General features: G+C 42.9%; 2 protein-coding genes across 6 annotated transcripts in view; one reads left to right on the forward strand and one right to left on the reverse strand.

The window, feature by feature from the left end:
• The first annotated feature begins 11 nt into the window (after positions 1–11).
• Positions 12–9,367, forward strand: LOC139567697 (uncharacterized). Its single transcript, XM_071389114.1, has 8 exons — positions 12–19; positions 950–977; positions 1,242–1,287; positions 4,907–4,942; positions 5,698–6,054; positions 7,438–7,541; positions 8,029–8,285; positions 8,541–9,367. The coding sequence occupies exons 5-7, from the start codon at positions 5,709–5,711 to the stop codon at positions 8,275–8,277; spliced, it is 699 nt and encodes a 232-aa protein (XP_071245215.1). The 5' UTR covers positions 12–19; positions 950–977; positions 1,242–1,287; positions 4,907–4,942; positions 5,698–5,708; the 3' UTR covers positions 8,278–8,285; positions 8,541–9,367.
• Positions 9,368–9,504: 137 nt separating this feature from the next.
• The window catches only part of LOC139567694 (trinucleotide repeat-containing gene 6C protein-like), a 73,154-nt gene continuing 57,651 nt past the window's right edge, over positions 9,505–25,007 (reverse strand). For 4 of the 5 annotated variants that reach the window (XM_071389109.1, XM_071389107.1, XM_071389108.1 and 1 more), the window contains 6 exons: positions 24,717–24,881; positions 20,032–20,229; positions 19,647–19,796; positions 18,254–18,475; positions 17,296–17,509; positions 9,505–16,885 (listed from right to left, as the gene is read on the reverse strand). In XM_071389109.1, coding sequence (XP_071245210.1) covers positions 16,516–16,885; positions 17,296–17,509; positions 18,254–18,475; positions 19,647–19,796; positions 20,032–20,229; positions 24,717–24,881 — 1,319 coding nt within the window. In that variant the 3' untranslated portion in view covers positions 9,505–16,515. Of the gene's footprint in view, positions 16,886–17,295; positions 17,510–18,253; positions 18,476–18,642; positions 19,311–19,646; positions 19,797–20,031; positions 20,230–24,716; positions 24,882–25,007 lie in introns of those variants that run through there. The other variant, XM_071389110.1, reaches the window with a different exon arrangement.

Below are 25,007 nucleotides of genomic sequence, written 5' to 3' on the forward strand. Positions count from 1 at the left end.
GAAGGTTTGTACCATGGAGGTTAGTACCTTCATCATGAAGGTTTGTACATAAATGTTGTATTTATGAAATATTGCTCAAATAATAGAATGTCAACATTCCAGATCTGGTATTTTTAAACATGTTTTAATATACAAATAGTCTTGATGCAGACAAGTTTATAGCCTGATGTTCTTTAATAATAGTAATCCAATCATTTAAACCTGCACCCTGAATCAGTTTATCTTCCTCACCTTAGGTTCACTAACATTTGCATGCAAGTGCTCTATACTCTGTGTGAGTGGTTGATGATAAATATACATTTTACTTGATGTTGGGTGTATTTTTCCTAAACTACCTACTCATGTCCTCTGGGTGTCTAGCTTTTCAAGTCAGAGGGCCTTATTTGGTGTTATTCCACTATGGTGCATCAGTGTTTCCCCTATATGTATTTAGCAGCGGCACAACGCCGCTGCTAAACCGTGGCCGCCACTGCAATTTTTTTTTAAATTAAATGACTAAAACCAGGAATATAGAAACGATAATGGCACAATATATTTTTGAGAACTAAAAATCGCCAAAATAAGGACTAGACAGTTGGAGAATGTAAAATAAAAAAATGTCATGATATAGGGCCCCTTTTGATTTTGTTTGTCATTTAGATAAATTAGGAACAATGCATAAGCCATTGTAGAAAATGTAGCTTTAAAACTAAAATGTTCATGTCAAAATGTGTAGAATTGCAGAAAATTTGTTTTAGAACAGCTACAGGTTCTCTGGCCGAGAGGAGGGCCGCTAAAATGTGCCATTTGTCATGCCCACTACCCCCACATGCTAACTTTGCCACCGCTGTTGGAAACAAAAATACTGGGGGAAACACTGCATAGCATATTAAAATCGAAAAACCATTACTTTGAAACTTTTTGTAAGCCCATGTCTATTTTGATGGTAATGTCCTTATCTGCTTTTCAGCCTAAAACACAGATTTCTTGCGAAACAGGTCAGTTATATCTGTAAGTACCCATTCCCTTACCATAGTGTGGCTGTATCTTGCACCGGATGTACCGTTTAGTAGTAACTAGTTATTGAATCTGAAGTAATGCATTTTGGGAGTTTTTCCAAGATTTGTACATTGTTTTGAGTATTGTAGAGTTATTCTAAAGTACTTGCTCAAGATTTGTTACACCATTTGGTTGCATACAAATGTAATGAATGTTGAATGCTGTGGTGTGCCATTGTTGCCTCTTTCTGTCTGATGGTGAAGGGGGCTGTTCGGTGGAAACTGGACACATTTTTACCCCACTCATTTGGTAAGTAGGATTTCACATCGGCTATGATGTACAGTGGCTTCAGAAAGTATTCATACCCCTTGACTTGTTCCACATTTGGTTGTTACAGCCTGAATTCAACGGATTAAATAGATTCTCACCCATCTACCCACAATACCCCATAATGACAAAGTGAAATCATGTTTGAAAATGAAATACATATGTATTCAACCCCTTGAGTCAATCATTACATGTTAGAATCACCTTTGTCAGCCATTACAGCGCAAGTGTTTTTGGGTAAGTCTCTTAAGAGCTTTCCACACCTGGATTGTATTATATTAGCATATTTTTCAAACTCTGTCAATTTGGTTGTTGATCATTACTAGACAGCCATTTTCAAGTCTTGTCATAGATTTTAAAACAGATTTAAGTCAACTCTTAACTAGGCCATTCAGTTACATTCAAGCAACTCCAGTGTATATTTGACCAGTGTTTTAGGTTATTGTCCTGCTGAAAGGTACATTTGTCTCCCAGTGTCTTTTGGAAAGCAGACTGAATCAGGTTTTCATTTAGGTTTTTTCATGTGCTTAGCTCTATTCTGTTTCTTCTTATCCTAAACTCCCTAGTCCTTGCTGACGACTAGCATACCCATAACATGATGCAGCCATCACCACCATGCTTGAAAATATGAAGAGGGGGTAGTCATTGATGTGTTGGATTTGCCCAAAACACAATTTGTATTCAGGACATAAAGTACATTTCTTTGCCACGTCTTTTATGCTGTACAGGCTTCCTTTTCACTCTCATTTAGGTTAGTATTGTGGAGTAACTACAATGTTGATCAATCATCAGTTTTCGATCACAACCATTAAACTCAAATGTACCTTTTATTTTGAATTTGCAGAACCATCTCATCTTTGCAGATAAATATTTTGGAGTCATTTTGTAATGGTGAGCGTGGCCTCATGGTGAAATCCCTGAACGGTTTCCTCTCCGTAGTGACTGGGTGTATTGTGTGGTAGAAATTCTAATCAATGAGAGACGAGGTCAATCACCAATCAGGATATTACTTTATTCAAAACGTATTAATAAGGAAAGCATAGAGTCATTGCTTCTATAATGATGAGGCTGGTCGGCTCAACACTTCCAAGTGTTGTGGCGAGTAGCTCTGACATACGAAGAATACATATCTTTTATAGAAAAGATATGCCCTTTTAGTCTTCCTGACAAACAACAGATGCATGGAATGGGTCACAGGGTGAAACTTGATATATGAGAAAGGAGTATCCCGCCAGATAGCATTTGCTTTGAAGACTGTTCTTATTTAGTCTGGCCCCTAAGACGAGGCTCCGATCTCGTTCCTGGTACTTCAAAGCACAGAAACACCAATTAATTCTATGGCATAACTCAATTGTCAACTCCAGATACTTCCATCTCAAGTAAAACCCCTTCTTGACCACACGCCTGGACACTAAGGGGAGTGAGCCTCTAGGTCATACACTCCCCCAGGACAGGTGCAACATCAGAGATGACATACAATGGTTCCAGACACTACCCCACATCTTTTCTCAGACCTTATCTCCCCCAAGGAGGGAGTGACTGGCTCACAGACATTGTGGAGACAAGTGGTTCCCCATCAATTACGCCATCCCTTCACATGGTTTAGAATAGGTAAAGACACATTCACAAATGAAGACAATGCTCCCTCCTGTCCTCTTCTCTTTCTGATATTCTGCATAGCACTAGTGGCATGTGAAAGACGAGCCTGACTTCTCCCCTCTCTGGGCCCCAGCTGAGGGAGGAAGTGCAACTACCAACACCAGAGTCCAAAGGGATACATTCTAATAACAAGCATATCATTTAAGCATATTATGCAGATAAGACATCTTAATTATCTATGTTACCTAACTCATTCTGAGTCTTCCACCACAATTGATATACTATCCAAAGTGTTATAACTTCACCATGCTCAAAGGGATATTCAATGTCTGCTTTTTATTTGAATTGTACCCACCTACCAATAGATACCCTTTGCGAGGCATTTGAAAATCGCCCTGGTCTTTGTGGCGAATCTGTTTTGAAATTCACTGCTCGGCTCGGGGACCTTTTTATCTGTATGTGTGGGGTACAGTAATGAGGTAGTTATTTAAATCATGTTAAGCACTATTATTGCACACAGTGAGTCCATACAACTTTTATTGTGACTTAAGCAAATTTTTACTCCTGAATTTATTTAGGCTTGCCAGAACAAAGGGGTTGAATACTTTTTGATTCAAGACGTTTCAGCTTTACATTTAATTAATTTGTAAAAAGTTCGAAATAACAATTCCACTTAAACATTGTGCGGTATTGTGTAAGCCAGTGACACAATCTCAATTTAATCCATTTTTAAATTCTGGCTGTAACACAAAGTAGAAAAAGTCAAGGGGTGTGAGTACTTTTGGAAGGCACTGCACATGGCTGTTGTAAAATAATGATTGACAAGTTCATTTGAAAACATTCCCAGACCATATTACAGTAATGTTTAAAAAAAAGTTATGATCATTGTTTACTTATTAATACTTATGGGTTATAGTATTTGGTTTGTTGGATGTCGTCGTCAACACTCGTCCGAACTCCTCTTCCAACTCTCGCAACAATGCTCAAAACTGTCTTGGATGTGCTGCTGTCATTAATACCTTAAACTGTTACTCGGATTAGCGTCACCATTATAATTGAGTTCTCCCCAGTTATAATTGTCAACATGCATCCTATAACGTTCTTTTAAAGGGAACATTGGCCTGTTTGTTCATTAACTATACATTTCACATAAAACAAATAGACATGTTATTTCACAAGACAATGTAGGCAGTATCACAGTTTCTCTCCACTTGCTGATGTGCATAAATGTATCCTAATGTAAAAATCCAAATGCTTTGTATCAAAACACACTATTATAAGAATAAATCATGTGTATTGTGTACAATTTTCACTGTCTGTTTTTTCAAGCCTATCTTGTTAAAAACCCATTTTATACCAGGAACAGGACAGATCTGAACCATCTTTGTAAGAGGACCACTAGATGGTCTTGGGTCGTGAACTTGACTTTCTCAAGTAACTGTTTGCAATATCTCCCACGACGTTACAGTGAATAGTTGGTCATTTGTGGTATGTTGTAACTTATATCATAACATTTTATAAACCTTAAACAACTTCAAAGTAACTAATGTTTTGATACCTAAATATATTCTCTTATTAGCAGTATTTGGCTGAAATTGACAGATTTTTGCAGCTTTACAACTGGCTAAATACTCAGTATTTTATACTCTTAGTATAAGGTCAACACACTTTCTGTCTGGCTTCAGTATTTTGCATTTGCAGAACCCTCATCTTTACAGATAAATATTTTGTAGTAATTATGTAAAGGTGGGTGTGGCTTTTTGCTGTGACACGTGTGAGTAGTCTTCCTGTTATGGTTTGAGGTGGAGAAGTTCCTGTAGCTAGTCACCAATTTCCCCTCATCTGGCTGAGACCCCCCCCCCCCCCCCCCCAGTCAAGTGAGTCACACTCAACAATTCTAGTTTAATACAGACACTTATGTCTGAGGCTCACTGCATGCTGCTCAGTGTGTGATAGCATCATCATATAAGAACAAGGGAAGTCATGACTCTTCATCTGACAGGTGTTTGGCTGCTGCTCATCACACATACAGTGTTGGGTAAGTCTTGTTTTTGCAACTTTTGGTGTGGGGTTAGTTTATTGGGAACTGTGTTGGCCACAGGAGGCTGCTGAGGGGAGGGCGGCTCATAATGGCTGGCGTGAATGGAATGGCATCAAACACATAGAAACCACAGGTTTGATTGATTTGATACCATTCCACTCATTCCTCTCCAGCCATTAACACGAGCTTGTCCTCTCCAATTAAGGTGCTACCGACCTCCTGTGGTGTTGGAATTTTTCTTCTGCCATTGCAAGTTTTGGATGACTTTATCATGGAGTAGTTTAATGCCTATAAAAACAGCACTTGTTTGGTTTAGTCTAACCAGAGGCCTGTATCTGTTCCATATCACTACATTGATCATTATGCAGATGCTTTCTTGACCAGGGTAGGGAGGTCCAAACCATGCGTCAGTACAGTGGGCTTCCCTTATATGACCACCAACAAGCCATAAAAAACAACCAATGACACTTACGGGGCGCCCGAGTGGCGCAGCCGTCTAAGGCACTGCGTCTCAATGCTAGAGGCGTCACTGCAGACAGCCTGTTTCGTTTCCAGGCTGTATCACAATCGGCCGTGATTGGGAGTCCCATAGAGCGGCTCACAGTTGGCCCAGCGTCGTCTGGGGGGTTGCGCCTGGGGAGGCCGCCATTGTAAATAAGAATTCGTTTTTAATGGCACTGCCTTGTTAAATAAAGGTAAAATAAAAACGGGGAGCTAACGTTGTATTACCTTCTCTATATGTTGCCTCCTAGTGTTCTGTGATATGGAATTCTTGGAGAGAACGCAGGGTGACTCTGTAGAGTTCTACTGTATCTCTGAGTTCAATGCCTCCAGGCCCATTGGGCTCTACCTGAAACGCAAGTGGCTGCAGCCCAACCAAGAGGTCCTGTTCATGTATACTGAACAAAAGCCTTCGTTTTACGATGACGTCAAAGAGCGCATCCATGTCACGGGAGACCCGAGTACTCACCGGGTCAACGTGACCATCAACCAGCTGAACGGAACAGACACAGACCTCTACTACTGCGAGTTTGTCTTCCCCGATGCCTCCAGCGTCGATCAAAAGATTCCAAGCAATATGGAGTTCTTTCTGTACGTCGACAATGTTGGTGAGTATTCTTTATGGATTCCTTAATTTATTTCCTTTTTTATGTTTCTTGATGCGAATGGAGTTGTTGACACCATGATGTGTGTCAAACAGTCACAGTAGCCTGCGTGGTTTCCCTTTTTTTGGTAATGACTCCAGACGCCACAGCTGAGCCACGCTGTTCATGTTATGCATCCTGCCACTGCTTCCTCCTTAGAATAGCCCTGGCTCTAGCAACATACTCTCCTCTACCCCGTCCACAAAGCCAGTCATACTAGTGTTTGTTTCCCATCTGGAGAAAATGTCCCAGACAACAAGATGGATGTAGGCCTGATAGAGACGTGCGCCGGGGGTTCAGCTGTCCTCCCCTGCCTCGCCCCCTACGGTTCCCCCTCGGCCATGGAAGGGGTATGCCTGAAGAGGCGGTGGGGCCGGGCTCCAGTGGAGGTGCTGTTCCACTCAAAGCGCCCCTCTTCCCCTGCCTCGTTCCCCCCAGAAGAGAGGCTTCACCTGGGCACGGGGCTGGGCGGCCTGGCATACAACCTCACCCTGCTAAAGATCTAGCCGGAAGTTAGCGCCTTTTACAGCTGTGAGCTGCTGCTCCCCAGCAGGTCCGACAACAGTGCCAGGCTAGGGAGACACGTGTACTTTGTGTCTGTGCAAGGTGGGTGTTTATCATAGGGCTAGTGGATTCAACCTAATAAGACACCTGATTTATATGGGGCTAGTGGATATAAACAAGTAACACTTGATTTAGTAAGGCTTGTTCATTCGTTGAGCTTACACATCACATTGGGAACTTTCTTTGCGTGCCTATGCGTTGTCTGTCTAGACAAGTTTTTGACCAGACCTTTACGAAAAGTCTATCCACTTCCCCTCCCCACATCGGTCTTTATACTCATTTTGAAAATAGACAGATGCAGTAGGACACTGGGGTCAGTGGTTTTGGTTTTAACGGATAGTTTGTGATTTTGGCAAGGAACGCTATCTACTTCCCCAGAGTCGGATGAACTCGTGTATATTTCTTTTTATGTCTGCGTCTAGTATGAAGGAGAGACAATGCTAACTAGCGTTAGCGCAATGATTCAAACTGCACACAGACATAAAATGGTATGCAAAAATGAATCTACCAAAATCCCAAACTATCCCTTTAAACGGTAAATTCATGCCAGTAAATGTCCAGGTCATCTGTGGAAGCTGTTTCTATGACGCTGTATTGTTTATTAACTCTAGTAGCCAATTCAGTAACCCAGGTAACAATTATCAAACAGACAATGGTCTGTTAGTAATTAATTTCATGTCCATCATACACAGTATATGAAAGGTTGTCAATGTATTTTTAATTTAGGAAGTGATTTGACATTCTTTAAAGTCTGACACTACATATTGCTCATTGTTTCCCCAGGTGTTAGGTGTAGCTGTACTGGTTACACTCCACTGCTCTATGCCCTTTCTGCTGTTGTGGGGCTGTTACTCATCTTCCTTATGGCCCTGGGAGTGGCTCATTATGTGAGTAGGACTGTAACCTACTTACTATGGACAAAAAGATTGACACACAGAATATTATTTATATAAATGGTTGCCACTCCAGTTTTTTGCTGCTTTTATGGTCATAATTTAAAAAGCATTACAACCTCACATTCTGCAAATTTCTCATTCATATGACATCAAACAGTTCTTTGCTCTGAGTTTATAAAGCCACTTTGTAACCTCTATGATTGTTGACTGGGGAGACATGATATTGTCATGTATTTAGCTACTTACTCATTTGGTAGCTACTGTATTCCTCAAGTGACAAATTGTCAGTACCATAACAATGATTTCTGACAGGTATGATTAAGAACCAGTGATTTGTCAAACACCTCAAATTGAGGAAGGATGCCACTGAATCAAAGCATCCATCCTCTTACTATTCACATTTCACACAGGAAAGACACTAGTTTCACTAGTTGTTTTCACCTGCTGCCTTCTCTGATTGGCTTCTGTCCTCTGTCAGGGTAAGACCCGAGGAGACTGTGTCAAACCGCAGCCCCACCAGGCTTCCACCTACGAGGAGATGGTTGGGGTGCGGCCCCCCAACCGGAATGGAAAAGTGTCTCCCTCTTACCACCCGAGGCCCCCCCTGCATCTGGAGGAAATGGATGCTTCTGCCTATGAAAACCCCCCTCTCAGTTCTCGACAGGAAAACCACTACGAGAGGCCCGAAGAGTCACCGCTAGTATCTGAAACTGCTGGGGAGATGTGAGGAACAAGGTCAGCCCAATCTCACCAACATGGTGTTTGACTATTCATTTATAAACTGGAGTCTGGACTATAACTACAACTTACATAACCTTAAATTTGGACAAACATACATCCACCTAACTTTGTTTTGTAAATGCTGGCAGCTAAATGTTGTAGCCTTGCTTAACTTTTTAAAGGTATTGTATTTATTAAACAAAAAAAAATATTAAAAGTGTAATACTTGTCTTTATTAGTGTTGTATTTTGACATGGTACATTTGTCCAGTCCACAGGGAACTGTCGTTCTTGCCAATCATGGAGATTGATCCTATGCTGGAAACAGACAAGAATCATGGCCATCCCATTATCAGGACTTACAAAATACAAATTTATACCTGGTGCTAACATCCCGTCCTTTGTCTACGTTCTGAGACAGATGTAGACTATTACATGCATTGTGATCAGATCTTCCTGACCTCAGAATATAGTCAGGTAAATTGTCTTGATATCAAGTGTAGAATGATATAACCATTATGGCGTCAAGATGTCTCAATATTTTGAATACCGGATGGGACCAGGAAACCTGGTCTTAATGCAGACTGTGGAATGGCTAATATGTGGACAAGCTCCAGGACAAAGGACACATGCTCGCATCAGGTATAAAAGGGGCTAGAGAGCGCCTTTCCACATTGACCATGCTACATATCAGAAATGATCTGCATTAACCAGAGTCAGTGGGATGGTCCCATGGTGTGCTGAACCACAGCATGGCTTCAAAATCTAATTGTATTTGTCACATGTGCTGAATACAACAGGTGTAGACCTGACAGTGAAATGCTTACTTACAAGCCCTTAAAAGTTAAGCATATAGAAAAATGAAGAGCAACAAAATAAGTGAGGCTATACACAGGGGGTACCGGGTCAATGTGCGGGGGTACAGGTAATATGTAAGCGACTATGCAGTTCAATTGGATGTAAAAGCTGTAATGTCCTTTTGTGATTTGCAAATTCTGAGAACTCACTGACCTGAAAAAAAGTACAATAGAGATTTAACTCAACAGCTTACTGTAAAAAATAAATGTATAACAAGGGGTGCCTCCAGTGTAAAGTGGATTCCTTGGTGGTGTGTGGCTTCTTTGTGTGTGAGTTGTCTAAAGTTGCTTCCTTATCTGGCTTCCTCTGGGGGTTGTGGCTTTTGTGTCTCTAGAGGTGCATTAATACTAAATGTCCACAAGAAATCAACAAGACACTTTAACAGCCAAGAAAAATGTCAATTTATTAATATAGTCCGAAAGAAGCTTCCATAACTCATGGAAACATGTTTTTTCCGGTGCATGTCATTAACAATCACATTCTATGAGGAGAAAAATAAACATAAAGCCACAACTTTCTCAGTACAGACATTTCTCCTTGTTTTTTTAAATAAAAAGGCAGAGTACCACCCCCCCCCCCCCCCCCTACAAAAACCAGACCGCCTTAAAAGTCATGGGCTTTTTCTCAGTATAACCCACAGTGCTTTAGCAGAAGGATAAGCGCTCATTGCTTAAGGATTACACAGCATGGCGAAGCAATAGAAAGTTTTGCCATAAATCTGATGAGGGGGAAGAAAATCTAACATAGCAAATTTGTAGCACAAAGACACACCCCTACATCAAACCCTGAACCCCAGAGTACAAGTCCCGGGCCCCAAGAGAAAAGCAGGCCTAGACTCTCCCTCCCACTTGTGCATAGATCATGATCCTTTAAAAACCAGCTATCCCCCCCTCCCTCTCCACTTCAAATCTGTCTCCTGAAAACCATCTATTAGACAGAATCTCTTAACTCATTGAATACCTGCCACAGGAACAGAGACAGTAATGCACAAAGCTCCTGAAAGTTACAGGATGGAACCTCAAAGAAAATGCATAAGTAAAACTATCACTGCCCTTTGACAATTAAAACCATTGATCAATTTTGTTTACATGTAAAGCACTCTACTTTTTCTCTCTCAAAGTTCATTTTCAGTCATTTATTTGGTAAATTATGTAACCGCTATGGATTTTTTAGAAGCAATGGTATATCATATTCTATTTAAATCCCTAACTTTCAGTGCCTGGAGTTACATTTCTCAAAGTTATTGTAATTTAAAACTCTCAAATTTAAATACAAATGGTGGAGTTTGAACTCTGGAAATCCTGGCCTTTCCGAGACAAGATCCACATCTTTACGAGTGTGCAAGATAGTGAGCAAATTGCGTTGTCTTTTTACAAGACAAAATTCAAATAAATCAATACATACAGTCTGTCGACATCAAAAAAGAGAAATTAGAAATTGAAATACGACAACACTGATCAATCCCAGAGTTCTGAAAGTAGCATAAATCTTCATTTTGCAAAGTTTGTTTTATGTTCATTTTTTGATGGAAGATGGAATTTGTCTTTTTCAACATTTCTTCTAAATTCCTTTTTCCTCAACTTCAGACAAATGAAATGTTTGTAAACGACAGGTGGCTATGCATAAAAAAAAAAAAAAAGATAGGCACCTCTGAAATGAGTCCTGTAACAAACTCATCTCCCCACATTATCCCTTTCTCCATGAAGTTAACATAGAGATTACTAGTCCTACTATCTATGGCCACAATTCTTAGATCATTTTTTTTGTCTTTTTTTCATTACATTTGTATGTAATCAGAACAAAATGGTGCAATACTCAATGATAATCCTTGTTTTGGATTATTCCACAATAAAAGCCACTATAAGGTAGATAAACATTTTACAGATAAAACAAAAACTTTTTTTCCATTAAGTCCTTGAGTAAACATTTACACATGAATTGTCACCCTCTCCCCTCGTTTGTCTACGATTAGCTGAGTGAGGGGTAGAAGACACTCAGTGCAACGTTAGAAGATAAATGTCTATCAGAATATAGTTTTGACAAGCAACAAATAAACTGAATAAAAGAACAGACAACAATGTCAATACACAACATACTGAATGGAACATGACAGCAGTCCTAAGCCTGCCAAGCACACAGTTGTTTGCACACATACATTTGACTTTCAAGCACACAACCAAATGATTTTTGCACTTTTTTCTCTCCAATCTTTTTTTTTTTTTTTTTTATATATTTTTTAATTGATGACCTCAAAAAGCTTGGAAATGTACTAGTCAATTTCTTTTTTTTCTTTTTTTCTTTTTACAAAAGAGACTTCACATTACGTTATTGGCGCTCCTTGATTCAAGTATTTGTGTTTATATTTTTGTGTTGATATGTTTAATGATATTTTTCTCTACTGGGAAAGTATGCATTTAAAAAACAGGTGATTTCAGGTTGGGTTATTTAGACAAATTCACATACAGTACAAGTAGTTCAAGGTACTTACTGTAATATGTTCATAAATCCAGAACGTGCATATCCAACTCCAGGTAGGAAAGACATTACTCATGATCCATCAAGTACCAGTTTAACCCCTAACCCCATTCCATTTCCTTCATATCACTTATTTGCGGGGGGAATACATATTGCTCATCTTCAGTTTGTATTGAACCCAGACCTTTTAAAAGGAATAAAAAGGTTTCAGAGATTGAGATCCAAGGTGTCTGTTGATGTGCTACCTACCACACACCGTACGTACATATCCGTATATATCTATAGTTAAGCAGTAGAGAGAGAGCATGACGTGCCCCTCAGTGCTGGTGCACACACCGAGCGGACGTTTGGAGGCCCCCACCCGGCTAATTGGTCTCTCTGAGCTTGGATCAAGGCAGTTACAGAAACAGGCAATAGTGATTTTTGCTAGTGTGCTGCAGGACGCCGAACAGTCCCAAAAAGGTAGCCTTATGCCATTTTAGTATTTTTTTTTTTTTAAGACTTTGTACCTTTTGAAATGCGCCCCCTCTCGTTGCCTACCGCAGACACAGTGAGGCGAGCGACCTGGGCTGATACAGTGGGCCCGAAGTCATCTGGGTCTGTGGAAATATACAGTTGTGGGTCCGCTTTGAGAGGAAACACTAACAAATAGGATAAATACAGCATCCACAAAAAGGCTCCCCAGCCTGCATTCTGACTCCCTGGATGGTAGAAGTTAGAGGTTGCTGGACTGGAGACATTTCAGCTAGAAGTGCAGAGCTTAAGTTAACATATTATAGATCTTTTATTTATTTTAGTCTGTTTATTTTTTTAAAGATTTTTTTTAAAGATTTTTTTTGTCAAACTTCATATTAAAATTACGTTAAAATGCAAGAAATTCATTTTTGGTTTAAAAAAATATGTACCCAGGATTACCCAACATCAAACTGACTGTGCACCGTAGGATACTTGGATCCCCCAAACTTAGTAAAGATTATATCCTCAACAACAGGGCATTCCCCACAAATGGCACCCTATGTCCCTATATAATGCACTACATAGTGAACAGGGTGCCATTTGAGACCCGGCCATATTATCTCAGTAGTTCAGGATGAGGTGTGTTGCCCCCACCCATCTGTTTGATCCCTCCTGCCCCCCTGCCTCCATCACAAAGGTAAATCAAAGAGCCTCCATCACAAAGGTAAATCAAAGAGCCTCCATCACAAAGGTAAATCAAAGATCCTCCATCACAAAGGTTATCAAAGATCCTCCATCCTGGGAAGAGAAGAGCTCTTTCTCCAGATCGTATAACATGGGCTAGTTTGAGATCTATATAATTTGATTGTATTGGCACATAGGATAACATTGGCATCTTACATGCATAATGGGCCTCTACATTGTAACATTACAGTAGGCCTATAGTTGGGAAGGGAATTCATTACTATCCCGTTCCCAAAAACAATTCTCCAGCCAAAACAAGTCTATAGTACTACTGCACAGCTTGCCATTAGTTAGTGTAGAACTTGGCTCTCTTACACTACAGCAAAAAGACATACATACAGAGAGCTGCATCTTTTAACGTCGTCTCCTACCCTGAGATCAAGCTGACAGGAGATCAGTCTTCTTCAGCACAGTAAAGAGAGGCCTACTATACCTCCACTCTAGTGGTACTAACTCCCCATAGAGGGAGGGTGGAAGTTTGGAATACGACAGTGTTGTGGTTTAAACCCAGCTATAAGGACCAGGAGCGGACATATTCTAAGTGCTGAAGGGTACATACAGCAGGAGGTTGTTGGGTCTAGCTCTGTGAGTCGGTGCTCAACCCTTAAGGCAGGATTGGCACGTTGGCTGTAAAGGGCCCGCAGCCTCTAGTCTTTTGCATAGAAACAGAACTGAGTCGCTGTTTATGTCTGGTCAAGGGGAGGGCCATGGCCGTGGTCTAGGTTGGTTGCTTTGGAGGGGACTGGAGGGTGTAGCGTAGCAGCTGTGTGAGAGGGCGAGAGGGGACAGCCCTGGTGGAACCCAGGTGGAGCAGCTAGGGTCAGGCAGGACACACTCACCCATCTGAGACACCCTATTGGTCTAACTTACACGTCTTGAGATACTACCTGGAAGTACTACAGAATACTGTCCAAAACAAAGCAATGATCAATCAATCAGTTAAGATACTAACTAATAATAGACAATCAATGACGGGCTGTAGTATTGATCCTCGTTTGCATTCAATACACAGGATGAACATACAGAGGCACCTCTGACCAAAGTGTTTCTGCATATGAACAGTGAAAAGGGCTAGTTTCAAGCAGCCATCTTGAAAAGACCACTGCATGTAGACAAAAATAACAAATCAAAAAATACACAACGTCAAACGAAAACTAAATAAAATTCATCAAACACTGGCAAAATTCCAGAAATTTGACTGTCTCTTGACTTCCAGCTAAAGTGATCTTTGTGTGAAAGAAGATTAGGGGAAATGGAGAGGGTTGGTTGAGACGAGGTCGAGTGCTGCTGGCGCGGTCGTTAGCTAGCTAGCTCCGTGCTGATTGGCCAGTCTTGGAGGGAGCGTGGTTTCCTGCCGGGCTGAGGGTGTCCAATGGGAGAGCTTGGTGCCAGCCCAGGAGGAAATGCTGCTGTGGGGTAGCCTTGCCTAGCGACCATCGCCATGGGCACCACAGCAGAGAGGCACTCAGTGGACCGTCACCGTCCTCCTCCCCACTCCGACCGACCGTTGGCCGGAGACAGGTAACATTGCATGTCTAGCGTCTCCAGACAAGAAAAAGGCTAAACATTTTGGAGTAACAGTGATATTCACTTTGATATAGTTAAAAGAAAATGTCTTTAGAAAAAAATCAAACACTGCAGACTTTTTTTTTGTCAGATAAAAGTAGACTTCCTTTTTTTCTCTTCTCTTCATCCTGCTACCATTTTAAAGTTCATACAAGTCCTTGGACCAAAGAGAAACAAACCAATACCAGAAGTTATTTCCAAGTATAGATACAGTACAAAAAGAGCAAGAGTTCTTTTTTGTGTCTTTTTTTCAGTTTTCAAAGTTGCTGCTCCATTTTTCTGATTTATTGGTTTGCGAGTTGAAGCGTTTAGCTCTCTTCATAAGTGCTATGATAAAACCCTTTGAAATAGACAAAAGGTTACTTAGTCTATCTTTTACATTTTTGTACAGTACCAAATACAAGGAACACTCGTAGTAGATCTACTGCATTAGGAGAAACCCCTCTTATTTGGTATTGTGCCAGATCTCCAGTGACTTCCCCATCTGGATTCAGTCTGTTCGGTGTGGCTGTGGCAACTGGGAGAGGAAGGGCTTTCTGATGGTGCTTTCTCATGTACCCCAGTTCAATGTGTACGTATGAGGAGTTTCAGGGCTGCAGAGACAGTTTCTGAACACACAGTTATAATAGTAACACCATCCTCGCTCCTCCTCTCCGGCAAGAGTTAACGCAACAGTTTTTCATGGGGGGGGGGTCAAGAGGGTGGCCTGGTGGGAATCAAAAATTAGAAAAGGTAAAGTTTCTGTAGTTCTTAAGTTCTTTGCTTTGATCAATGACAACAAATATCAAGAACGAAAAATGTAAAGAAACCAGTTCCTGTTTCGACTTGAGCGTGGACGGAAGAAGAAGGGTCTGGCGTATATATTGCACAATGTAACTGTCACATCAAGTTGAAGCGGGTTTTTTTTGTCGTCGTTTCCAGAAACTGGTGGTCCATAATGGGGACGAGAGGGTCAACAACGGAACCGACAAATAATGTTAATAATTGACAAGAAGCACCTGTAAGTCTCGTTAGGTGAGTATAGCTGAAGTCGTAGTTCTTCTGAGCAGTGGTAATCTGAACTCCCAGACGTGAATGATTAGGTTCCATCAGACATATACTCAAGTACACACATAAAACAGACGCAGCTAGGTCGGTCGATGTGTAATAATCTCTCAGCTTATGTTGCGATAGATATAAAAATGCGCCTGATATACAAAAAGAACAAAAACAGCAGTGTAAATCCCTTTAAGAACAAATGAACGACCAAAAAAACAGAAAAAGGTTTTAACTGATGATTGGTTGGGTCAGTGTTGACAGGCCTCATACTGCCGAGTGACTTGGGGTCATATTCATTAGGCGCACACGTGGCAAAACGTTTTGCAACAGCATGCGAAAACAAGCATTTCTTATTGGACAAAGTTCAGGTAGTCCCTCAGTTTCAGTCCGCTTGCTTCCGTTTCGTTCCTAGTGAATACGACCTTGGTTGATCACACTTGTTCTGTTCCATTCACTGGCTCAGAGATGGGAATTGTGCAAGCTTTCAAACTCACAATTTCTCTTCAGTTTCAAAACAATGAAAAAGGCTTGAGATTGAAGGAGGACCTGGGCTGCAGTAGAGCACTTAAGGCTAATATTAGTGCTTGGAAACAAAACAATAACATAAGTAAAAGGTCTTTGAGCCACATCATTGGCCACGGGCATGCTGGGAATGGTCTTTTTTTAATCAATTTGGAGTTTCGTGGGCAAAGGAAAGATTCAAAATGGCAGCTCTTCGATTGCTTCTCCTAAAAAACACTTCACACAGAATGTGCGATATTCATGGAAAACTTAAAAACACTTAATGGTTCTCTCTTCATTGAGTCTTTTCGGCATTTCATTTTTGTTTGCTTCCAACATTTATCAAATACTAAAAACAAAATCCCCTTTAAAAAGAAGAGAAAAAAAACTTAAAAACCGAAGGGCGTAGGGGTCAGCAGTCTTGTGTCGTCGCCCCCAGCCTTCCGGTACACGATTCACAGTTCCGTTGATACTGATTATCGCCACATGATTTGCTTGGTTTTGTTCCTGTTCATTGTCATTTTTTTTGTGTATTTATTATTATTTTTCCACTGTCTGTTCCAGCGTTGAAACATCCATCCTCATGGTTGGTTTGTTAGTGTGTTGTCCTACATGGACTCTCCACTCAGCAGGTCGCCTGGCAACAGCGTGTTGATGGGGTTGGGGCTCCCGATGACGCCGCGACTATCATCGCCACTAGGGGGCCCCCACAGGCTGGAGTACTGGGGCACACCCCCCCACAGCAGGTCCCCGCCTCCGCCGGTCTTGGCTCCTCCCCCCAGGCCTCCGCTGCTCCAGTGATGGCCAATGGCGTGCTGCTGCGAGCCTCCGCCCATGCGCGTCTGATTGGTGCCGGGGTTGGGCTGCCAGCTGGTGGTGGGCGGGAGCTGCTGCTGCTGCTGGCCTTGCGCAAAGTAGCGGTTCACCTCCTCCTCCCCAGCAAACTCTGCCAGGATGGTGGTGTTCCCCAGAACACACCTAAGAGGACAGGGCTCAGTTATATATCACATACTTACAGGTGTTATAGTATCAACATGGATTTTCTTACACGTGGTGAAGTACAGTACAAGCATTTTTTTTTTATAGGCTTTGATATTTTGTCAGTGAGATGTATATAGCCTAGAAGTTGAGACAATATTTTGGGTTTTGTTTAAGGTCAGACTGAGATAATCACTACCCTGAAGAGCATAGAGTATGGATAACAGAGAAAACCCACTCCAAAACTATCTTTTCATTAGTCCACTGATACAGTCCCACAATGCTTTTTTGTGTCAGCAGTCAATTTCACACGATATTGGACTTTCAAGAAGCAAACGAGTCACCGGCCACATCATCATGACGACACAAAATCCAGATTGGTTTTCCCCATTCAAGTTCGGTAGGCTTACATGTGCAGGGACTTCTGGGCCTTGGCAGCCTCCTCCTTGGAGCTGTATCGCACCACAGCGTTGCCCTGGGTCAGGAAGAGGTGGAATGTGATGAGGGGGCCGTGCTGCATGCACAGCGTCCGCAGGGTGGAGCCGTCTATCTGGGGGGTGAGGTTCCTCAGTACCAGCCAGCTACTGGTCCTGTTGGAGCTGTCTGTGCTCCAGGTTGTGCCCTCTGAGAGAAACAGAGAAGGGAACATGATCAGTCAATATTCAGGTCCACATAAAATATAAAGCAATCATTTTTGGTCAATAACTATTGATGACAACATATTTGTATGCATGTTCATAAGTTGTCCATTGTTTTTGTCTATGGATGTTCTTTTTATCAAAAAGACATATTTTCATTGTCTCATGTAAGCACTTTTACACTTGTACTATTACCTTAGTGTGACCTTAGGACTCATGTCAAAATAAGGTCACACGGTTTAGGTTCTCTTTGAAGCCATGACAAAAGTCCTTTAAGTCTTATCTGGTAAGCTGCAAGACTTCAGTTTGACAAGGGCCTCTAACCACAGCGGGGTGTGTATTGCTCCACCTTGCTACAGCGAGTGACAAGGGGAGAGGAGCTCAAAACATAGTGGGGGAGAATCACACTCTACAACGAACACACCTAGGAAAATGACACGCCTATGTGGTTTCCTACACTATGCTTCTTTAGGTAAATGTGTCAAAAACATTATGTTAGGGTAGGGTGTTGACAAAGCACAAGGTAGTGTAGTCGAACATCTAGGGTCAGCTCAATTCCAGAGTCAATGGTTTTCAATGAGCATCAAGTCATGAATTGACTTTAAAAATCTAATCTCAAAATGACTAACTCCAAAACACAGCGTTCATTGATTTTCCTCTACTAGGTATATTACCAGGTTTAAGGTTTTCCAGTCTTCTTACAGAGCAACTCCCCCGGTCTATATTTCACCTGAGGTGTATGAGCTGCTCCAGCCTTGGGCCAGGCCCAGGGAGTTTCCTCCCCAGGTGGAGGAGGGCTTGGTGGGGTTGGTGAGGCCCGGAGGTGGCCTGGAGGGGGCTGTGTTGTTGCGGGGCCCCTGGGGGACCTTCCACAGCTCGTGGGACAGAGAGGCCTGGGAGGGGTGGGAGATGGGCCCCGGGGACCAGGTGGACTTCATGTCAGATAGTTTACCTGAGAGCGAGAGAGAGAAGAGGGGAACCTATGAGATACTGTTGTAGAGATGGACACCCTCTGTGGAAGCCTATGTTCTATGACAGATTGAGGTCATTTATGTAGGCCTATAATCTGCTATTAGAAAGATTCTTAGACATCTAACTTTGGGCAGATGCAAAGTTTAAAAGAAGCCCCACATTAACACTTGTTCATCAACAATAAACCTCGGCTTCATGGGTTTATATGTTTCATATCGGAGATCACATTGAGGACTACAGGAAACATGAAGGTAAAAACAGAATGCGGGTCACTCAGACATTTAAAAAGGGGACAGTTTTTAAATATTCATAACAATTCTCAGTGGGTTGCTTAGCGGCAACAAAAATGTCACGTCAACACATGCTTATGAATAGGGGTCTAGGGCCACAACATTCAAAGCATTTCTTGATTCAAACACTCAAACTTTTAATTCCATGAGGCGCACAATGCAATCACATCGTGGAGCACTTGATACACCAGCACTGGGTAGTTGGTAGTAGGATTACATTTGGCAAAGGAAGGACCTATCTACCGTAACACTCAACAAACACAGACCACACACAAACAATAGGATAAAGGTGTGTTGCTATGGTGGTAATTAGGGGAAAGGAGGGGGGTCAAGCATGGGGACCATGGGTCAAGGGGTCAGCTTGTCCACATAGGGGGCTGGAACCCCCTAGGGGGCTGTGGTCTGTACCTGCACTCTCCTCATCCGGGGAGGACAGACTGAAAGAGCTAGTGAAGCAGCCACTGACTGGCCAGTCCGTGGAGGGGGGCAGAGCACCGTTCTGAGGCGGTGAAGGAGGGGAGGAGCCTAGCCGTGGTGGCCCATTGTTATGGACAGAGGGGGTGGTGGGGAAAGAAACATGTACAACTTGATTTAAAGAAAGTATAAATACAATAGGACCTGTGCTACTGGGTGGCACAGTCACAACAAGTGAGGTAGTACTGTAACCCCTTCAGTGCCATGGAAAGGAATAGGATATAAGCTTAAAGTTGTCAATAAAGTGAAATGTCAACACAGTAATACAAGTCAACACATGTGAGACCTGCCCTGTTAATGAATGTATATAGTCTATTTGACGATCCGTGTATCTTAAAGCCAACTATCTCCAGACCCTGTCTCCCTGATAGACCCCCCCCTCCTCACCTCCGCTGCGGTCCCGGAGCAGGTAGCGGTTGACGTCCTGGATGTTGGTGTTGATGGTGGGGCCGCTGGGAACACTTCCTGGGGTCATGTTGGGGTCGTTCTCAGGGTCAATGTTCTGCAGGCCCTTCCAGGGCACGCCTGGACAGAACTCTGAGACGACAACATGGAGGACAATACAGTCAGTACATTGGTTATTTAACATTTAAAAACTCACATGTTGTGGGGAACAATTTAAATGCGTTTATCTTTCTAAAATCAAAAGAGTTTAGACGAGTTTTAAATCGCTTTTCTTTGTCCTCCATCAGTAAAGTGTGTCAGGATCATGTGTGAAATAAAGTTTGATCTGATTGAAAGGGAGTTAGGATTGTCGGTCTTCTCTACCAACCTGGGGGCCAGTTGATATTTGTTCCGTTGGTGATCTGGTCCTTGGGGCTCTTTCCCGGTCCCTGGCCCCAGCTGTCAGGGGGAACCAGGGGGGAGGTGGGGGACTCAGACCCACCCATCATACTGTAGGGGCTGTAGGAGTCATCCATGTGGGGGGGCTTTCCAGGGGGGCCCAGATTAGAAGCAGCAGAAATGGCACCTAGGAAAAGTCAAAGGAATTAATTAATTAATTAATTTGACATTTAAAATACATACAGTACCAGTCAGAAGTTGACACATCTACTCATGAGTTTCTTTACTTTTACTATTTTCTACATTGTAGAATAATTCTCTCAACCAGCTTCATGAGGTAGTCACCTGGAATGCATTTCAATTAACAGGTGTTCCTTGTTAAAAGTTAATTTGCGTTCTTAAAGCGTTTCAGCCAATCAGTTCTCAACCAGCTTTATGAGGTAGTCACCTGGAATGCATTTCAATTAACAGGTGTTCCTTGTTAAAAGTTAATTTGCGTTCTTAAAGCGTTTCAGCCAATCAGTTGTGTTGTGACATGGTAGGGGTGGTATACAAAGGAAGACCCAGCGTTACCTCTGCTGTAGAGGATAAGTTCATTGTTACCAGACTCAGAAATTTCAGCCCACTAAGCCACTGCATCGCAGTGATAGCTGTGCCACTAGAGATCCTGGTTCGAGTCCAGGCCCTGTCGCAGACAGCCGCGACCGGGAGTCCCATGGGGCGGCACACAATTGGCCCAGCGTCATCCGGGTTAGGGGAGGGTTTGGCCGGCCGGCAAGTCCGTGTCCCATAGCGCTCTAGCAACTCCTGTGGCGGGCCGAGCGCATGCACGCTGACACGGTCGCCAGGTGTGCATTGTTTCCTCGGACACATTGGTGCAGCTTGCTTCTGGGTTAAGCAGGCATTGTGTCAAGAAGCAGTGTGGCTTGGCGGTGCTGTGTTTCGGAGGACGCATGGCTCTCGACCTTCGCCTCTCCCGAGTACGTACGGGAGTTGCAGCGATAGGACTAGACTAACTACCAATTGGATACCACAAAATTGGGGAGAAAAGGGGATAACAAAAAAAAAAGATTGCAGCCCAAATGCTTCGAGGTTCAAGTAAGACACATCGCAACATCAACTGTTCAGAGAAGACTGCGTGAATCAGGCCTTCATGGTCGATTGGTGCATAGAAACCACGACTAAAGGACACCAATAAGAAGATGAGACTTGCTTGGGCCAAGAAACACAGGCAATGGACATTAGACCGGTGGAAATGTGTCCTTTGGTCTGATGAGTCCAAATTTTAGATTTTTGGTTCCAACCACCGTGTCTTTGTGAGCCGCAGAGTAGGTGAACGGATGATCTCCGCATGTGTGGTTCCCACCGCGAAGCATGGAGGTTGTGGTGCGATGGTGCTTTGCTGGCGACACTGATTTATTTAGAATTCAAGCACACTTAACCAGCATGGCTACCACAGCACTCTGCCATCCCATCTGGTTTGCGCTTAGTGGGACTATCACTTGTTTTTCAAAAGGACATATCAAATCAAACTGTCACATGCGCCGAATACAACAAGTATATCAAGAAAGAGTTATGAAAAATATGTACCAAATAAAATAAAAAAATTACAAAAAAAGTAACAAAACAACAAGGCTATATACAGGGGGTACCGGTACCGAGTCAATGTGCGGGGGTACAGCTTAGTCGAGGTAACTTGTACATGTAGGTCGGGGTGAAGTGACTATTCATAGATAATAAACAGAGAGAAGCAACAGTGTACAAAACAAATGGAAGGGTCATTGTAAATAGTCCGATGGCCAATTGATTTGTTCAGCAGTTTTATGGTTTGGGGGTAGAAGCTGTTAAGGAGCCTTTTGGTCCTAGACTTGGCGCTCCAGCACCGCTTGCCGTGCGGTAGCAGAGAAAACAGTCTATGACTTGGTGACTGGAGTCTGCCAATTTTTTGGGCTTTCCCCTGACATCGCCTAGTATATAGGTCCTGGATGGCAGGAAGCTTGGCCCCAGTGATGTACTGGGTCATACGCACTACCCTCTCTAGTGCCTTACGGTCAGATGCCGAGCAGCTGCCATACCAGGCAGTGATGCAACCGGTCAGGATGCTCTCGATGGTCCAGCTGTAAAACTTTAAGGATCTGGGGACCCATGCCAAAACTTGAGGGGGAAAAGGTGTTGTCGTGCCCTCTTAACTGTCTTGGTGTGTTTGGACCATGATAGTTTGTTGGTGATGTGTACACCAAGGAACTTGAAACTCGACCCGCTCCACTACAGCCCCGACGATGTTAATGTGAGCCTGTTCAGCCCGCCTTTTCCTGTAGTCCTCCTTTGTCTTGCTCACATTGAGGGAGAGGTTGTTGTCCTGGCACCACACTGCCAGGTCTCTGACCTCCTCCCTATAGGCTGTCTCATTGTTGTCGGGTGATCAGGCCTACCACTGTGGTGTCGTCAGCAAACTTAATGACGGTGTTGGAGTCGTGTCTGGCCAGGCAATCGTGGGTGATCAGGGAGTACAGGAGGGGACTAAGTGTTGAGGATCAGCGTGGCAGATGTATTGTTGCCTACCCTTACCACATGGGGGCAGCCCGTCAGGAAGTCCAGGATCCAGTTGCAGAGGGAGGTGTTTAGTCCCAGGGTCCTTAGCTTAGTGATGGGCTTCATGGGTACTATGGTGTTGAACGCTGAGCTGTAGTCAATGAACAGCATTCTCACATAGGTGTTCCTTTTGTCCAGGTGGGAATGGGCAGTGTGGAGTGTGATTGAGATTGCGTCATCTGTGGATCTGTTGGGGCGGTATGCAAATTGGAGTGGGCTAGGTTGTCCGGGAGGATGCTGTTGATGTGAGCCATGATCAGTCTTTCAAAGCACTTCATGGCTACCGACGTGAGTGCTACAGGGTGGTAATCATTTAGGCAGGTTACCTTCGCTTCCATGGGCACAGGGACTATGGCGGTCTGCTTGAAACATGTAGGTATTACAGACTTGGTCAGGGAGAGGTTGAAAATGTCAGTGAAGACACTTGCCAGTTGCATACTCAAAGCATGAGCGGACCGTCCTGGTAATCCGTCTGGCCCTGCGTTTTTGTGAATATGACCCGTTTAAAAGTCTTGCTCACATCGGCTACCGAGAGCGTTATCACACAGTCGTCAAGAACATCTGGTGCTCTCATGCATACTTCAGTGTTACTTGCCTCGATGCGAGCATAAAAGGTATTTAGCTCATCTGTTGCTTGTAATCCATGACTTCTGGTTGGGATATGTAAATACGGTCACTGTGGGTACGATGCACTTATGGATGAAGCCGGTGACTTAGGTGGTATACTCCTCAATGCCATTGGATGAATCCCGGAACATATTCCAGTCTGTGCTAGCAAAACAGTCCTATAGCGTAGCATCCGCATCATCTGACCACTTCCGTATTGAGCGAGGCCACTGGTACTTCCTGCTTTAGTTTTTGCTTGTAAGCAGAAGGATAGAATTATGGTCAGATTTGCCAAATGGAGGGCGGGGGAGAGCTTTGAACGCATCTCTGTGTGTGGAGTAAAAAGCCTGAGGTCAGGTAACTGAGGTCGAGAAGTTACCTGACCACCTGACCTCAACCTGACCTCAACCCAATTGAGATGGTTTGGGATGAGTTGGACTGCAGAGTGAAGGAAAAGCAGCCAACAAGTGCTCAGCATATGTGGAAACTCCTTCAAGACGGTTGGAAAAGCATTCCAGAGGAAGCTGGTTGAGAGAATGCCAAGAGTGTGCAAAGTTGTCATCAAGGCAAAGGGTGGCTTCTTTGAAGAATCTCAAATTTGTTTAACACGTTTTTGGTTACTACATGATTCCATGTGTTATTTCATAGTTTGTCTTCACTATTATTCTATAATGCAGAAAATAGAAAAATCCTTGAATGAGTGTGTCCAAACTTTTGACTGGTACTGTATATAGCCACTGGCATACAAAAATACATAAATTACAATTATAGAGGCTTAAAAACATGACAAAGCAAGAGTGGTTGTCAGTGTTGCTCTTAGAGGAGTATGGAGGGCAAAAGGAACACTGGATCGCAAGGATACATCAAGATGAATACCAACATGAGACATCATTTGAGAAATAGATATGGATTTAAATAGTCATTTTAACACTAAAGATATAAAAGATACACTAAAGACACTAAAGATATAAACAACTGATTTCATACTAAATACTTCCAGTTGAGATTTCCCACACCGTTTCATCACTGAGATATGTGGAAACATACAAAAGCCTTCGAGTAATGACAACGCCTGTTTACTGGTGCAAGTTGATTACTATAAGAAGGGCAGAACAGCAGCTTGATGCTCACGCTACAGTGGGAGAGGTTAGGGGACGTGGTGTTTGTGGCTCACACGTTATATTTCCAGTGTTAACGTGTCTGTTGTGAATGCCAAACAGTGTGACAGAAACAAAGAGAATGTCTGTGTTGGGTGGTGAGAGAGTTGGTGTGAAATACGTTAATGTTATTCAGAGCGAGTCAACTGAAAGTCACTATTTCTTAGAAGAAAGCGACTAAGTGAGCAGCAAACCCAATTTTGCTATCGAGAAGACTAATAGATTGATTTCTTGTTTGACAGCGTGTATATTTATTGCCCTCGAGGGAAAAACAGAATTGAATGGGACTTTGTCATACAGTTCCTAGTGTTCCTCCTACCGTGCTTATTGAGGTTGGCCTCCATGTGGGAGGAGTTTCCAGAGAGGCTGTCCATGGAGTTGGGGTGGGTCCACTGGGACAGACGGGACTGGGGCTGGGGAGGCTCCTTCATGGACAGGCCCCCCACCTCCATGCAGTTTACATTCATGTTTAGATTGAGTCCAGCTAAGAGAGAAAAAAATCTAACATTGAATACAAAGCTCAACACAAACCAGATAGATAAAGTAGGACATTGCAGGGACTTTTACTGACGTATATAAAGCTTACTAGTTATACAAACAGCTTGTTTGT

This window comes from Salvelinus alpinus, chromosome 2 (assembly GCF_045679555.1).
Source record: "Salvelinus alpinus chromosome 2, SLU_Salpinus.1, whole genome shotgun sequence".
Classification (NCBI taxonomy): Eukaryota; Metazoa; Chordata; class Actinopteri; order Salmoniformes; family Salmonidae; genus Salvelinus; species Salvelinus alpinus.

What these genes read in the sequence shown, in the direction of transcription:
- LOC139567697 (XM_071389114.1), top strand. Translation starts at nt 5,709, where the DNA reads ATGGAATTCTTGGAGAGAACGCAGGGTGACTCTGTAGAGTTCTACTGT. An exon ending in TCTGTACGTCGACAATGTTG is followed by an intron (nt 6,055 to 7,437) that starts GTGAGTATTCTT and finishes TTGTTTCCCCAG; the next exon opens with GTGTTAGGTGTAGCTGTACT. An exon ending in CCCTGGGAGTGGCTCATTAT is followed by an intron (nt 7,542 to 8,028) that starts GTGAGTAGGACT and finishes GTCCTCTGTCAG; the next exon opens with GGTAAGACCCGAGGAGACTG.